The 14655-nt window shown below is 44.9% G+C and overlaps 2 protein-coding genes across 2 annotated transcripts in view; both read right to left on the bottom strand.

Annotated features, from left to right (window-relative positions):
* The window catches only part of NPTN (neuroplastin), a 139598-nt gene that overhangs the window by 12559 nt on the left and 112384 nt on the right, over positions 1 to 14655 (bottom strand). Inside the window, exons 5-6 of the mRNA XM_038418787.2 lie at positions 9684 to 9817; positions 1481 to 1754 (exon numbers count right to left, since the gene is read on the bottom strand). Coding sequence (XP_038274715.2) covers positions 1481 to 1754; positions 9684 to 9817 — 408 coding nt within the window. The remainder of the gene's footprint in view (positions 1 to 1480; positions 1755 to 9683; positions 9818 to 14655) is intronic.
* LOC122455991 lies at positions 5378 to 6892 on the bottom strand. The gene is made up of 2 exons (XM_043493332.1): positions 6548 to 6892; positions 5378 to 5888 (listed from the first exon to the last, which is right to left on the bottom strand). The coding sequence occupies exons 1-2, from the start codon at positions 6876 to 6878 to the stop codon at positions 5458 to 5460; spliced, it is 762 nt and encodes a 253-aa protein (XP_043349267.1). The 5' UTR covers positions 6879 to 6892; the 3' UTR covers positions 5378 to 5457.

Here is a 14655-nt window from a genome sequence, read left to right as displayed (position 1 = left end):
TGTGCACCACTTTGTCCCTAGGTGTATTTCTAACAAACTTAGCAAAGTCTCTGTGCATGCTTTGTAGGCATTTTTACATAACTTGGCTGAACCAAAGCAGGTTTTCTCAGAACCCAGGGTATGCATTGCTCCATGTCAGATTGAAACTTACAAGCCTCTGTTGTTTTGATATGAGGCTGTTTATTAAAAAAAAAATCTTTTTAATTAAGACTTTCTGTTCTCCAAGATATTACTCAGAAATGGTAGAGCTATTTTCACTCAAACTTGGCAAAGAAGTTCACCGTTAGGCTCAGAAATTTTCATCCGAATAGGTGAACATTTGAAGACCACTGAATAATCAATCTATCTGTTGTAATGCCTCAGCTACAGTAGTTATTGTTGCATAAGCTACAGTACTCAGGAGCACTGTGTTACCTGTCTGATACACCAGAAGGATTCTCCAGTATTATAAAATGATAGTGAATTATGATTGGACATGGTCACTCCCTGCTGCACCGTCTTCACCTGATCCATTACTTGAAAACATCACATCCTTATAGCGAGTAATAAGTTCCTCACTAGGACTTCTTGGGTAGGCTTTTGACAGACAACATTGTAAGCAACTAATTGTTACGTTGACGTCTGTTCACCAGTATGTCTTTCATACACCAGTTTCTCCTCTGAAACTGTCCCTCTTCCTTAAAGAGAGGAAGATATAGTGCAAAGAGCTCAAATAAGGATAAAATAAAAACTCTACCTTTTCTAAACACTGTACATGCATTAACTAATTAATCTTACCACCAGCATGGAAGGCAGATAACCTAGCTCCTTTCGACTTGGAATTTAACCCAGTGGACACAGCTAGACTAAAATTTCCATAACATTCCTTAATTACATTATGTAACCTCATAAAATACACTGTTAAAAACATTACTGATGCTTTCACCAGAGACCAGTATGCAAAACAGATTACGAGACCAGAGTCTTATTTAAATATCAAATAACTGATGAATAACTATAAGAACAATTAAATCAATGTCTCCCTATGATCATTTGAAGTCAAAATTAAGATCCCTTTAATGTGACATGAAAACCTATCCCTGAATGTTGCTCATCCAACATAGCTTGCCAGATTTAGGAGGACACACTAAGGACCGGGGGGGTTCAGTTTATTTTCCTATGCTGCATGACTGAAGTGTCAGATCTAAAAGCTATAACAGGGAAGAGAGATGGAACCATGGAACCACTACCAGTTTTACAATGAACATTTCAAAGATCCAGTAATAACTGTCACCTATTCCATAGCATGAGGAATCAGGGACAAGCAAAGCTAGAAATTAATGTACAGATTCTTCATTGCTTTCGTGAAGGGCCTAATATTTGGAGAGAGAACAGCTGCTCAAATGAGAACTTTTCAGAACTCTTCATGGACTGTGGTGCTTATCTCCTCCCATTGACCTGGTTCCATAAGTTTTACAAGTGGCTTTGAGAACACTCTTACCGTCTGGGACTTCATCTGGCCGCTTCCTCTTCTCATAAACCACTATGATAACGACAAGGATGATAATCTCTGCCAATATCCCCAAGAAGGGCCAGAGAGGGGCCAAGTGGCTGCGCACTCGCAGGATGGTGGTGGCAGAGGCAGAGCCAATTGGATTGGATGCATTGCACTCATACTCGCCGGGATCCTCACTTATCTGGAGGTTTGTGATACTCAGCTCAGTGTAATTGTCTTTATTTGTAATGAAGAATCGGCCAGAGGAGTTGTTGATTTCCTGTAAAAAGCAGAAAGGGAACAGAGGGGGATGGGAACTTTGAGTAAGCCCAGGTGACACAAGCTGTTAGGGTATGTCTACGTTGCAAAGAAAAACCTGTGGCAGCAAGTCTCGGTGCCCAGGTCAACTGACTCAGTGTCGGGCTACAGGGTTAAAAATAGCAGCGTAGACATTCTTGCTCAGGCTACAGTCCAGACCCTGAAAACTGGCGAGGTGGAAGGATCTCAGAACCCAGGCTCCAGAGGGAACATCTACACTGCTATTTTTAGCCCTTATAGTTTTCAGAGTAGCAGCCGTGTTAGTCTGTATTCGCAAAAAGAAAAGGAGTACTTGTGGCACCTTAGAGACTAACAAATTTATTAGAGCATAAGCTTTCGTGAGCTACAGCTCACTTCATCGAATGCATCCGATGAAGTGAGCTGTAGCTCACGAAAGCTTATGCTCTAATAAATTTGTTAGTCTCTAAGGTGCCACAAGTACTCCTTTTCTTTTAGCCCTTATAGTGCAAGCCTCAGTCAGTGAGACTAACTGCCGCAGGTGTTCCCCCCCATCCCACCATTGCAGAGTAAACATACAGTTTCCATTCAGTCACTGTGCTAGGTGGGAAAATTTAAAGAGATTCTTGTAAAAGTGAAGAGGCTGGTTACTTCAGACTGTTCAACAGTTTGAGTCCAATGTTTAAGTGTTCAGTCTTAAAAAGCTCCAAAATATTTAGCATTAGCCTGCTAAACCCAGGGTTGTGAGTTCAATCCTTGAGGGGGCCATTTAGGGATCTAGGGCAAAAAAAAATTGTGGATTGGTCCTGCTTTGAGCAGGGGGTTGGACTAGATGATTTCCTGAGGTCCCTTCCAACTCTGATATTCTATGATTTCTATGATTTACAAAGCTAAAGTCAGTCTCCAGTCACTTAAAATGCAGTTCTGCTCTGAAAGGAATATAAAAATAGCACCTTAAATCAGCAGACTTGGTCACTGCAATGACAAAATCTACATTTTTTTCACTCCTTTTTACTACTGTCAGACCTGCAACACCAACACAGCCATGATCATGTAAACAAAATTCTTTTCTGGCTTGTGTATCAGTGGAATTGTCAAGTCCCAATCATCAACTCTAAGGGCCTGGCTACACTTGCAGATTTTGGGCTTGGCTACACTTGCAAGTTAGATCGCATTAAAGCAGTCCCGGGCACCCTAATTCACAATCTGTCCACACTGGCAAGGCATTTAGAGTACCTGAACTCTGCACTTGGAGTGCTCCTGGTAATCCACCTCCACGAGCAGCATAAAGCTTAGTGTACCTCGGCTGCAACGCCCCGGCATCAGTGTGAACGAGGTGTTGCATTACTGTGCTCTGATCAGCCTCTGGAAACGTCCCATAATCCCCTTAAGTCAAGTGGCCACTCTTGTCATTGTTTTGGAATCGCTGCAGGAATGCGGATATCCCCTTTCAAAGCTCCGTTTTTGACAACGGGCTGCTTATCTGCTCCTGGACAAAGCAAGCCATTAGTGTGGAATGCTGTTGTGAGAGAGCAAGGTGGGGGGAGGGGGGTCTGCTGCTGTCTGAACTTACAAGACAGCATGCTGACATGCTCTCGGCCCCCCAAAAACCCAGTCTCTCTACCTCCACGTACACACAACACACTCCCCTTCACACTCCACGTACACACAACACACTCCCCGTCACACTCCACCGCACCCCCCGCCCATTGGAAAAGTACGTTGCAGCCACTGGCATGCTGGGATAGCTGCCACAGCTCTTCGTGGCTGTTGCAAGAGCTGCTCATGTAGCCAAGCCAATGAGCTTGAATCTTGACAGTGTGAACACACTGCAGCGCTTTCCCTACTGCGGTCTCCGAGGGCTGGTTTAACTAACAGTGCTCTACATCTGCAAGTGTAGTCATGCCCATAGAGCGCTGAGAGTTAAACCAGCCCTCAGAGAGCGCTGCAGTCTGTCCACATGGTCAGCTGCAAGCGCACTGGCGTGGCCACATTTGCGGCACCTGCAGCGATGCATTATGGGCAGCTATCCCAGAGAGCACCTCTTCCCATTTTGGCGCTGTGGCTTGTGGGAAGGGGGTGGAGGATGCGGGGCATTCTAGGTCCTGTCCCAATGCCCTGTGATGAATTGCTTCACATCCCAGCAATCCCTGTACTTCCGTCCACATTTGGCGCCATCATTCAACATTGTTTGTACTGTGTGCTCTGTTCTCCCTTTCCGACTGCGGGAATGGAGCCCAAACTGCTGAGGAATATGCTGATGAATCTCACTAGCATGTCACGTTTGGCAGTCAAGTTACTCCTTAGGATACAAATGGACAGTGAGGAGTCCGATGATGATGTCGACTTGCATAACGCATATGACACGAGATTGCTTATAGCATGCATGGAAATGCTCACCACTGTGGAACGCCACTTTTGGGCTCAGGAAACAAGCACTGAGTGGTGGGATCACATCATCATGCAAGTCTGGGCAGTGGCTGCAGAACTTTCGGATGAGAAAAGCCACTTCATGGGACTGTGTGATGAGCTCGCCCCCACCCTGTGGTGGAAGGACACAAGTTTGAGAGCTGCCCTTTCGGTGGAGAAGCAGGGCCATTTATCGCATCCTGCTCAGAAGAACCTTGACTCCAGGTAATGTGCATGACATTGTGGCTGGCTTTGCACAAATGGGTTTCCCTAACTGCAGAGGGGTGATAGATGGGATGCATATTCCAATTCTGGCACCAACCCACCTAGCCTCCGAATACGTTAATCGGAAGGGGTATTTCTCTATGGTTCTCCAAGTGTTGTGGATCACTGTGGGCATTTCATTGACATTAATGCAGGCTGGCCTGGAAAGGTGCATGACGCACGCATCTTTCAGAACACTGGCCTGTTCAGGAAACTGCAAGACGGGACTTTTTTCCCCAGACCAAAAGATCACCGTAGGGGAAGTTGAAATGCCCATTGTGATCCTTGGAGACCCCGCTTACCATTTAACACTGTGGCTCATGAAGCCCTACACTGAGAGTCTTGACAGCAGCAAGGAGCAGTTCAACAACAGGCTGAGTCGGTGCAGAATGACTGTGGAGTGTGCTTTTGGCTGTTTAAAGGGCCGCTGGCACTCTGTGTATGGAAAGCTGAACCTGACCGATGACAGCATCCCGGTGGTTATATCCGCGTGCTGTACCCTCCATAACATTTGTGAAGGGAAGGGTGAAAGGTTCACTCAGGCATGGAACTTAGAGGTTCAACAACTGGAGGCTGAATTTGAACAGTCAGAGAGCAGGGCTATTAGAGAGGCCCAGCGCAGGGCTGCAAGAATTAGGGATGCCTTGAGGGAGCAATTTGAGGCTGAAAGCCACCAGTAATGTTTGGTGTCCTGCATGGGAATGAAGTGCAGTGGTTCCAATGTTAGTAGGAATCTGTGTTTGCTATGCTGACTTGCAGTGCCTGTTGGTTTCTGGGGCTAAGGTATCTTTTACTTAATGCAATAATAAAGAATGTTTTCAAAGCCAAAAAAGCCATTTATTTAAAAGAAAATTCATTTATTGAAAAGAAACACAACTGCTTGGGAAACAGAAAGGGCAAGGGGGTGGGGTGGGTAACGGTTCAATCACAGATTTGCGTATGTCCTGTTCTCATACTCAGCCTTCCTGTCTGGAGTGCTGTACAATGAGTGCTGCACTTCAGGCTGGCTAAAATGCATGGTGAGCGGGTAAGGGTCATAGTTTGCAGGGCTGGGTGGTGAAGCTACAGGTGTTGGTGGCAGCTGGTGGAGATAAGAACCAGGATGTTGCAGAAAGTAGGTTAGAGATGACATGGGGACACAAGGGAAAGAGTTTTGGGACAAGGTCTGCAGGGGGTGGATGGGCACGATAGTGCTCCGCCTGCATGGCTACAAGTGCCTGGATCAAGTCCGCTTGGCGCTCCACAGTGTTTAGCAGCCGCTCCGCACTTCGGTGCCAGCACTTCGCATTCTGCTGGCAGAACCTCCTTTCACTCTCCCTCCACTCCTGCACTTCTTTATTTTCATGAAGGGACTGATGCATTACTTCATGCAGCATGTCTTCTTTGCTTCTACTTGGCCTCTTCCTAATTCTTTGGAGTCTTTTAGCCAGTGATAACATGGACGGCTGAGATCTCAAAGTTGCATCTGTAAAGGCAAAATGCAACACTTAACAGAGGCAGCATTGTTCACACCAGACAGAGCAATGATTCCCCCGTACTTAAAGACGAACACAGTCTAAACAATAGCAGAATGTGCCCTTCCCAAAGTGAGTGCACATAACCCATAGGAGCCCCAAAATGGTGAGTAAGCACAGGGTCAAGCGGGACTGATTGTTTCACTGCTGTATTGTCCTCTGGGGTTCTATGCCTTAGGGAGAGCTGCAGAGGACCCCTTTACTGAACACTGTCCCCACATTTTCCACAAGAGTTCGTCCTGAAAGATATCTCACTGCTGAGGGTGACCTGGGAAGCAAGAAGGGTCTTCTACTACAATGCAACTTCTGCTCTGGCTCATATACAGCTTACATGTGTGCAACAATGGTCCCCCCACCCCTCACGGCACAGTGGCACTTACATCTTAGCCTGACTGGGACAAGGAGCACAGTAGCTCTCCCAAGGAACCTGTGCAAGCGCATTGCCCAGCTTCTGCATGAGACCTTTGAAGAGATCACTGAGGCTGATTACCATGATGTGAGAGAGCACATCAGCACCCTATTCTGTATCTAAGCATGCATGCAGCCCTAACCCTCCTCGCCCCAAGAGCCCACACCAAATAACTTCCTTCCCAAAATAAAAGCCGCTTACCAGACACCTCTTCTGGTGTTTGTCCTTCCCCAAGCACCGGCCGCTGCAACTGGCTACCTTCCTCCTGGCTTGAGAACAGTTCCTGGATGCATGCATCTAGGGATGCCGGGGTGTCTTCCCCCTCCTCAGCACCTTCGTTCCCGCTTTCCTTCTCCTCCTCCTGCCTTGTTGAATTGGGCTCACAAGTGTCCATGTTGGTCCTCAGAGTGGAGGTGCGGTTTCCCCCCAGTATTGCATCCAGCTCTTTGTAGAAATGGCAGGTCGCAGGGGCAGCACTGGAGCAGCGGTTTGCCTCGTGGTCTTTGCAGTAGGCATTCCATAGCTCCTTCATTTTAGCCCTGCACTGCAGTGCATCCCGATCATGGCCCATATCAAGGGACATGATGGAAATCTGCCCGAAGGTATCATAATTCCTGCAGCTGGGACTAGACAGCTTCCTCCCCCGAAACACTGATGAGGTCCAGCACCTCGCCATTGCTCCATACTAGGGATCTCCTGGTGTGGAGGTATGGTCACCTGGAAAGACTCGCTGAGAGCACTCCACGCCTTGCTGAGCAAACAGGAAGGGGATTTTCAAAATTCCCAGAGAATTTAAAGGGCAGGTCTGATGGTTGGTCACCTTAGGAGAGGGCAGTAGAGTTCAAAGTGAAGCACTGGAATGCGTTATCTAGGGAGGTGATGGAATCTCCTTCCTTTGAGGTTTTTAAGGTCAGGCTTGACAAAGCCCTGGCTGGGATGATTTAGTTGGGGATTGGTCCTGCTTTGAGCAGGGGTTTGGACTAGATGACCTCCCGAGGTCCCTTCCAACCCTGATATTCTATGGTTCTATGACCAGTGTGGCTAGAACAGGCACTGTGGGATACTTCTGGAGGCTGATCAGAGCGCATTAACAGACCAGGGTGTCCACACTGGCGCCGCGGCACTCCAGCCAGAGCACACTAAGCTTTATGCCTCTCCTTGAGATGGATTACCAGGAGCGCTCCAGCCGTGGAGTCCGGACACTCTACATGGCTTGCCAGCGTGGACGCATCATGAGTTAGGGTGCCCAGGGCTGCTTTAATGTGCTCTAACTCACAAGTGTGGGCAAGACCTAAGCAATAAGCTTGCACAAATGGAGGTAAACTTCAGGCATTACTACTGATGATGTGAAGGTATATTTGCAGGGCTAGCAGGTAAAACACATTTTGATCTGAAAGTTATGTGAGACTGCACATTTTTTTCATTCCATTTTAATCAAGTCACTTCTGAGCGTCGCCCAATGGGATGTCTGGACTCATAAGACCGTGCTATGTAAAAGAGTTTTTATTCTATGATGCATTTTCTCGGTATCATTCTTCCACCTCACTTTTAAAATGTATGGACCCTATTACTTTGGTTCAGATTCAATTGAAGTCAATACACAGCACACAGATTCTCTTAAGTAATTTCCAAATAAGGGTGTCTAGTATACATAAACCCTCTCTCAGTTTCAGGGATGAAAGATCTCACTCTTTGGCATTCAAGGCTGCTTCTTAAAATTACGACATCTTGGAAATGGGCCTTTTCCCTCAGAGAGATGAGTTCATTTGCAACTGAGGGTTTGTCTACACTGGCAATTTACAGTGCTGCAACTTTCTCACTCACGGGTATGAAAAAACACCCCCTTGAGCGCAGCAAGTTTCAGCGCTGTAAAGCGCCAGTATAGACAGCGCCCCAGCGCTGGGAGCTACGCCCCTCGTGGAGGCGACCGTACAAGGCACGTTAAAGTGCTACCGCGGCAGCACTTTAGCATTGCAAGTGTACACTAGCCATTAGGTCACAAACAAAGTGAGTGTTGTCTCAATCTAGCTCACAGGGTGACTCTGTCAACATTGTAAAGTCAGCTGCAGAACCTACAAACACTGGAAGAACTGTAGGTTAGGGTCAAGGTGCCAAGGTAGAGTTTGGGGGAAAGGGACCCAGGACTGGAAATACAAGAAACTCTGCAGGTTAGGATTGAAGTGCATCAGATTTGCTTGCACCATGTCCAGTTTTGACTTGATATATTGATTTTTGGTTTTCCTAAGAAATAATTAATGTGGCTTTCACCATCAAAGAGATAGCTGGAAAATTTTCACTTAAAAGAACACATTTATTCCATTACAGGTATGTCATGATATTTTCTCTACTTATAAGCATGTTTCTGACCCACAAGCAATGTGTAAAAGCCAGGACAATCTATAATTTCAACCACTTGTTAAATCTTTTGCCCAAGAGACAAGTATTCACATGGAAACTATGACTGCCAAAGCTCTTACTGCCACCCTCACAGTGAATTTAATAAATTAGTTTCATAATAAGAAAATCAATCTACATTAGTAGAGATAATGGGAAAATGGACCATTTTGCACTGTTTTGTCTGAGATGCTTTACCCACCACGGAATGGCTTGTGTTACTACTTTTATCACCACCATTGCAATAAAATGCACCTATACTACAATAGCACAGAATGTGCATAAGATTAAAGCAGCCAGTGACATCAACATTCATCTTTCATATCTATTTAGAATGTATGACTAAGCTTAGCTGTAGCTTCTCACATGTGAATGCCAAAAGATCATTTCTTTACATAGTGTAACTGGAAAATTGGATTTCCAGGGTATCTGGAGAACCTGCTTAAAATGAAAGCAAATGATAAAATGCTGATGAGATTTTTTTTCTGGAACTGGTATTTTTGCCCATTAAAAACAGATTTGAAGGGACTTTCAGAAAGTGTCCTGTTCCAGTTGCCCACTGCAAATTACACCATCCTTTCATGTTCTTGGCAGTTCACTTAGTGGTCACACCCAGCAGCAGTGTAACCAGCAGCTTAGCTTGCATCGGAATGGAGGATATAAACAAAGTAGACCATTTTAGAAAGCTTTCAATATTTCAGCTACTAACTTTAAAAGGTAAACAGAATTACTTATTTCATTATTAAACAAATCATTTCAGCTCCAGTTCAGTAGATTCAAACAGACACCGCTCTCCCTCCCCCACCCCAATCAGATTTCAAAGAAGTTACAAGGCATTAGAGTGTCCAATCACTGGGAACAAATAAGAATTCCAGTTTTCTCGCCTTTCTCGCTTCAGCAGGTTAATTCGGGCCTGAATACTGACATTATGGCTCTCACTCACCACAAATACTCCATTGACCTTCTTGCGCCACACCCAGTCGGGGTGGGGGAAGCCCACAGACTTGCAATACATGATTGCCTCCTGCCCTTCATTTTTGTTCTCACTTCGCTTGTGGACAGTGATATCAGGAATAGCTACAAAACACAAACAGAAGTTTTGCATTTACAAAACCATTCCTTTCAAAAGTGATAATTTCAAGCTCAGAGAGCTTGAACAGATATTTAAATTATAAAATGCACAAAGAAGTGGGCACCTACCCTTCCAAGCCAAGTCCAACTTACAAAATATAAATCACATAAAATAATAAACTCCCACATCTGCCCCAGTTAAGAAGTTCAGACTGTGGGTGAGGTGGGGTGAGATGAGGCGAATAGATGGGATATGAAGGAGGAGTGTCAGCCTCAGTGTCAAGGACTACTTATAGTCACAATCATCATCTTCTGACTCAGCCCCTTCCCTATTAAGGGAAGAGACCTATAAGGCTGAAGTTCCGCTACTGATCTCAACTGCAGTAGGATCACACACAAATCAATTCCAGTTGTCTTGCAGGGGCTTTCAGATTTAGGGACAGATTTACAAGTTCTCAGAATAGTCTCCCGTCTGGTGGAACATCTATGAAGTGAGCTGTAGCTCACGAAAGCTTATGCTCAAATAAATTTGTTAGTCTCTAAGGGACACAAGTACTCCTTTTCTTTTTGCTATCTATAATTGAGGATTCTGAATGGATTTAGTCTGCTTTGAACTCTAATTTGCAGGAGTTCAAGGTCATGCCAAGCTAGCTGAAAAGCAAATTTCCCAAGGCTTGAAGCAAGATCTTGGATTTGACCTGAGACCAAGATACAGGAACCTGGCTGCTGTTCAGACTCCTGCCACCCAAGTGAGGTCTTGTTACACCATAATAGGGATGGGCTTAGAAAAACAAGTGAAAAGAATTCTAACCACCACCATTAAACAGACATGATTTAGAGACTTCTCACTCTCACACGGGGTAGTACCTGCAGTATAGAAGGGCTTGCAGATACTGGAATCTCTCCTTTATCTTGGGGTTCTCCCATCCATCCAATTCATAAGCCTACATTCCACAGGAGGTCATGGATAAGCGTGGGAACTATGTACACAGAATGGGGCTTTTACACCGGAACACACCATGCTGACATGCATTTGTTTATAAATAATACTGTTGTCATCGCTTTGCCAGTTTTGCCACTGCAGCCTGTTGCACTATAATACCTTGAGAGATTAGAATGGATCAATGGATTGCCTGAGCTGAACCTTCACTTAGCAGATGGGTTAGCGTGTTGCAGTGACTGCCACCTTTAAGAGCCATTCCCTTTCTAGCCTGCTAATGATGTCACACTTGGCCTGCCATGTGACTGCTGGGCAGTGAACTGTTAATCCAGTCAAAGACCAAGCCAAGTGCTCCAGCAACAGACCCCAGACACTGGAAATTATTCCAGGGCTCACTCAATGCCAAAGCTTCCTTTGCTACTCTCCACTTTGCTCAAATGAGCACTGGACAGTCATCCTTACAGAAGGAAAGGTAGAAAATCTGTGTTCATTACAGCACAGGTGCGGATGAAAATTAGTTTGGGAAGCTAGATAAATTTGATTATTCAAGTCAGTCCAGCAAATGGAATAAACAAGACCTCCAAAACAACTGATCAGTAGAGGCTGAATCCGCCCTTTGCTGACAAATAATTGCATCATGCCGTTTATTGTGAAAATACTTCTCAGCCAGAATGAGAAGTTCATGGTCTCAACATGACAGTTATTTTGCATTGTTTCAGAGTAGCAGCCGTGTTAGTCTGTATCCGCAAAAAGAACAGGAGTATTTGTGGCACCTTAGAGACTAACGAATTTATTTGAGCATAAGCTTTTGTGAGCTACAGCTCACTTCATCGGATGCATGCAGTAGAAAATACAGTGGGGAGATTTTATATAGAAAGATAACATGAAACAATGGGTGTTACCATACACACTGTAATGAGAGTGATCAAGTAAGGTGAGCTATTACCAGCAGGAGAGAAAAAAAAAACCTTTTGTAGTAATACTCAAGGTGGGCCATTTCCAGCAGTTGACAAGAACATGTGAGGAACAGGTGGGGGAGAGGGGTAAGAAGGAGGAAATAAACATGGGGAAATAGTTTTACTTTGTGTAATGACACACCCACTCCCAGTCTTTATTCAAGCCTAAGTTAATTGTGTCCAGCTTGCAAATTAATTCCAATTAAGCAGTCTCTCGTTGGAGTCTGTTTTTGAAGTTTTTTTGTTGAAGAATTGCCACTTTTAGGTCTGTAATCGAGTGACCAAAGAGATCGAAGTGTTCTCTGACTGGTTTTTGAATGTTATAATTCTTGACGTCTGATTTGTGTCCATTTATTCTTTTATGTAGAGACTGTCCAGTTTGGCCAATGTACCAATGTGATATATGCTATCATGTGCCAGCAATGCCCCTCTGCCATGTACATTGGCCAAACTGACCGCACCCGGAGCTCCCGGGGCCCTGGCTGCTGACCCAGCGTTCCATTGCTGGCCCCACGCCTGCCCCCAGCTGTGGCCACAACCTCGGTTCCTTACCCGTTTCTGCTCCCTCCCCTCAGTCAAGGCCCCACTCCCAGCCCCGGCTCTGGGGGCAGGATACAGACAGGGGCAAAAGTGGGGGGCAAGGTAAAAGTTTTGGGACCACAGAGTTAACCTGAAAAAGGCTTACTCTCTAATAGAGGAATACTGGCAACTGGATTTTTTTTTTTAAATTGACTAATATGAAAAAATTGCAGAAGTTCCTGGTAGATCCCCATTTTAAACAGTAAGCTCTGACAATTTAAAAACAATCCTGTAAAGAGGTTTTCAGCTCTGATTTCAATTTAGTAGTCTCTTCAGCAGGGGAAAATTGATTATCCATGATAAACCATGAGACAGACTATATCCAAAGGACAGTGAAATGCACAAAACAAACTAAAGAAATAAAGGAGTTAGCAACATTTTTCTCCCTCAATTACAGTGATTCTAGCTGTTACCTGAGACTATCATATGCACTAGACTTTCACACAAAGGGGTTTTCATGCTGAGGGTCTCTAAACAGCTAAGGGAAATCTACCTTCTTGCTCTGCACTGCCATGTGGGGAAACTAGGTTCACTGTCCATTTACTGTAGCCTCCCGCAGGAATGAGGCACTTGCTCAGCAACAGTCTTTATTAGTGGATGGGATACCAGTTCTTATTAGCAGAATTCTGAAAGGGGGTGGACAAAAAGCAAGGGCCTGTGGAGCATGTGGGAGGATTCATGGGCCCCCTAACTGATACGGAGGTCACCTCCTTCCCACTAGTTTGGAAGCTAGCAACAGGGAAATTAAGCAAAGGCCAAGCAGTCAGGGTGAGCCCTAGAGATGTTTCTATGCTGTGCACTAAGAATGTGAGATTCAGGGAGTATGTCCCATTTCACGGAACAGAACAGGCAGGAGGGAGGGGAAGAAGAGAAAGGCTAGCAGGCAACAAAGTGATAGTCCCAAAGCTGACATCACAGGAATATCGAGAGTAACCGTAAATTACTCCCATTAGGAAAAGGAGAAACAGGATTCATCGGCTTAAACTGCAACCTCTCACGGTCTCCATCTGTCAGCACTGAGCTTTTCACTGCCATATATCAGCAGAGAGGAAAGCAGGGCAGAGCCTTTCAGAGGAGGAAGGTGCAGTAAATCAGCACTGCTAATGCTGGCCCACTTTTACTGCATCAGCAGCCTTTTATAAAAAAAAGGGGGGGGCAGAAGAGAGGTTTCTAGGACAGTCACTCCAACTGCAGGGTGATCTTCTAGAGTCAGGAGATAATTACATTCCTTTAAGGAGAGGACATTTGTGTTGGGTTATCCCAAAGTGACAAGGGTACATTCTATTTTATAGCTGGATGTTATAGGACAAAGACTATTTCTAGCTTGCATTCTATTGAAGGGAGCATGATATGGAATATTAATATTCCAGAGCCTCCTATGCTAGCTGGTTTTCAACTATGGCTGAGACATTAATCCAATGCTTATTCTGCCAGAGAGCCTTGGCGAACTGGCAGTTGGGTTTTACTGTGCAGACTGCAATTAAGCAGCAGAGACCATACTGGTTCACCTAGATCAGGAGTTTAGCAACAGAATCATAGAAATGCAGAGCTGGAAGGGACCTCAGGTGATCATCTAGTCCAGCCCCCTGCACTGAGGCAGGAAAAAGTAAACCTAGATCATTCCTGACAGGTTTTTGTACAACCAGTACTTAAAAACCACAAGTGATGGGAATTCCACAGCCTCACCTGAAAGCCTATTCCAATTCCAGAACAATTTAGTTTTTCCTAATATCTAACCTAAATCTCCCTTGCTACAGATTAAGTCCCTTACTTCTTCTCTGGACATTGAAAACAACTGATCACTGGGCTCTTTTTAACTGTCCTCAACATATTTGAAGACTGTCACGAGGTCATAGTCATCTTTTCTCAAGACTAAATATGCCAGTTGTTTTTTTTAAAACCTTTCCTCATAGGTCAGGTTTTCTAAATTTATCATCATTTTTGTTTCTCTCCTCTGGAGTCTCTCCAATTTGTCCACATTTTTTCTAAAGTGTCACTCCCAGCAGTGGACACAGTACTCCAGCAGAGGCCTCACCAATGCCAAGTAGAGTGAAACAATTACCTCCTGTGTTTACATACGACACTCCTGTTAATATACCCCAGAGACACATTTGCCTTTTTTGCAACTGCATCTCCTAAATGATGACTCTCATTCAATTTGTGATCCACTACAATCCCTAGGTTCTTTTCAGCCAGTACTACCACCTAGCCAGTTAGTCTCCACTTTGTAGTTAGGAAGAAAAAATCAAATGCACAAATGTAGTTCTTTTCTCTTCACACTGGATTTAGATTTCACTTAAGCTTTTGAGCAGATGTGTTTGTCAGAAAAGCAGAGGACTGGAAGCCACACTGTAATCCCTGCTCGGATA

This window comes from Dermochelys coriacea, chromosome 10 (assembly GCF_009764565.3).
Source record: "Dermochelys coriacea isolate rDerCor1 chromosome 10, rDerCor1.pri.v4, whole genome shotgun sequence".
NCBI lineage: Eukaryota > Metazoa > Chordata > Testudines > Dermochelyidae > Dermochelys > Dermochelys coriacea.
Note: the sequence above shows the minus strand (reverse complement) of the source record. Positions and strands in the feature narration are given on the sequence as shown.

Excerpts from the sequence above, each read along its gene's own strand:
- LOC122455991 (XM_043493332.1), bottom strand. The coding sequence starts at position 6,878 with ATGAAGGAGCTATGGAATGCCTACTGCAAAGACCACGAGGCAAACCGC. Across the intron at positions 5,889-6,547 it reads AACACCAGAAGAGGTGTCTG|ATGCAACTTTGAGATCTCAG; the intron begins GTAAGCGGCTTT and ends TTGCCTTTACAG.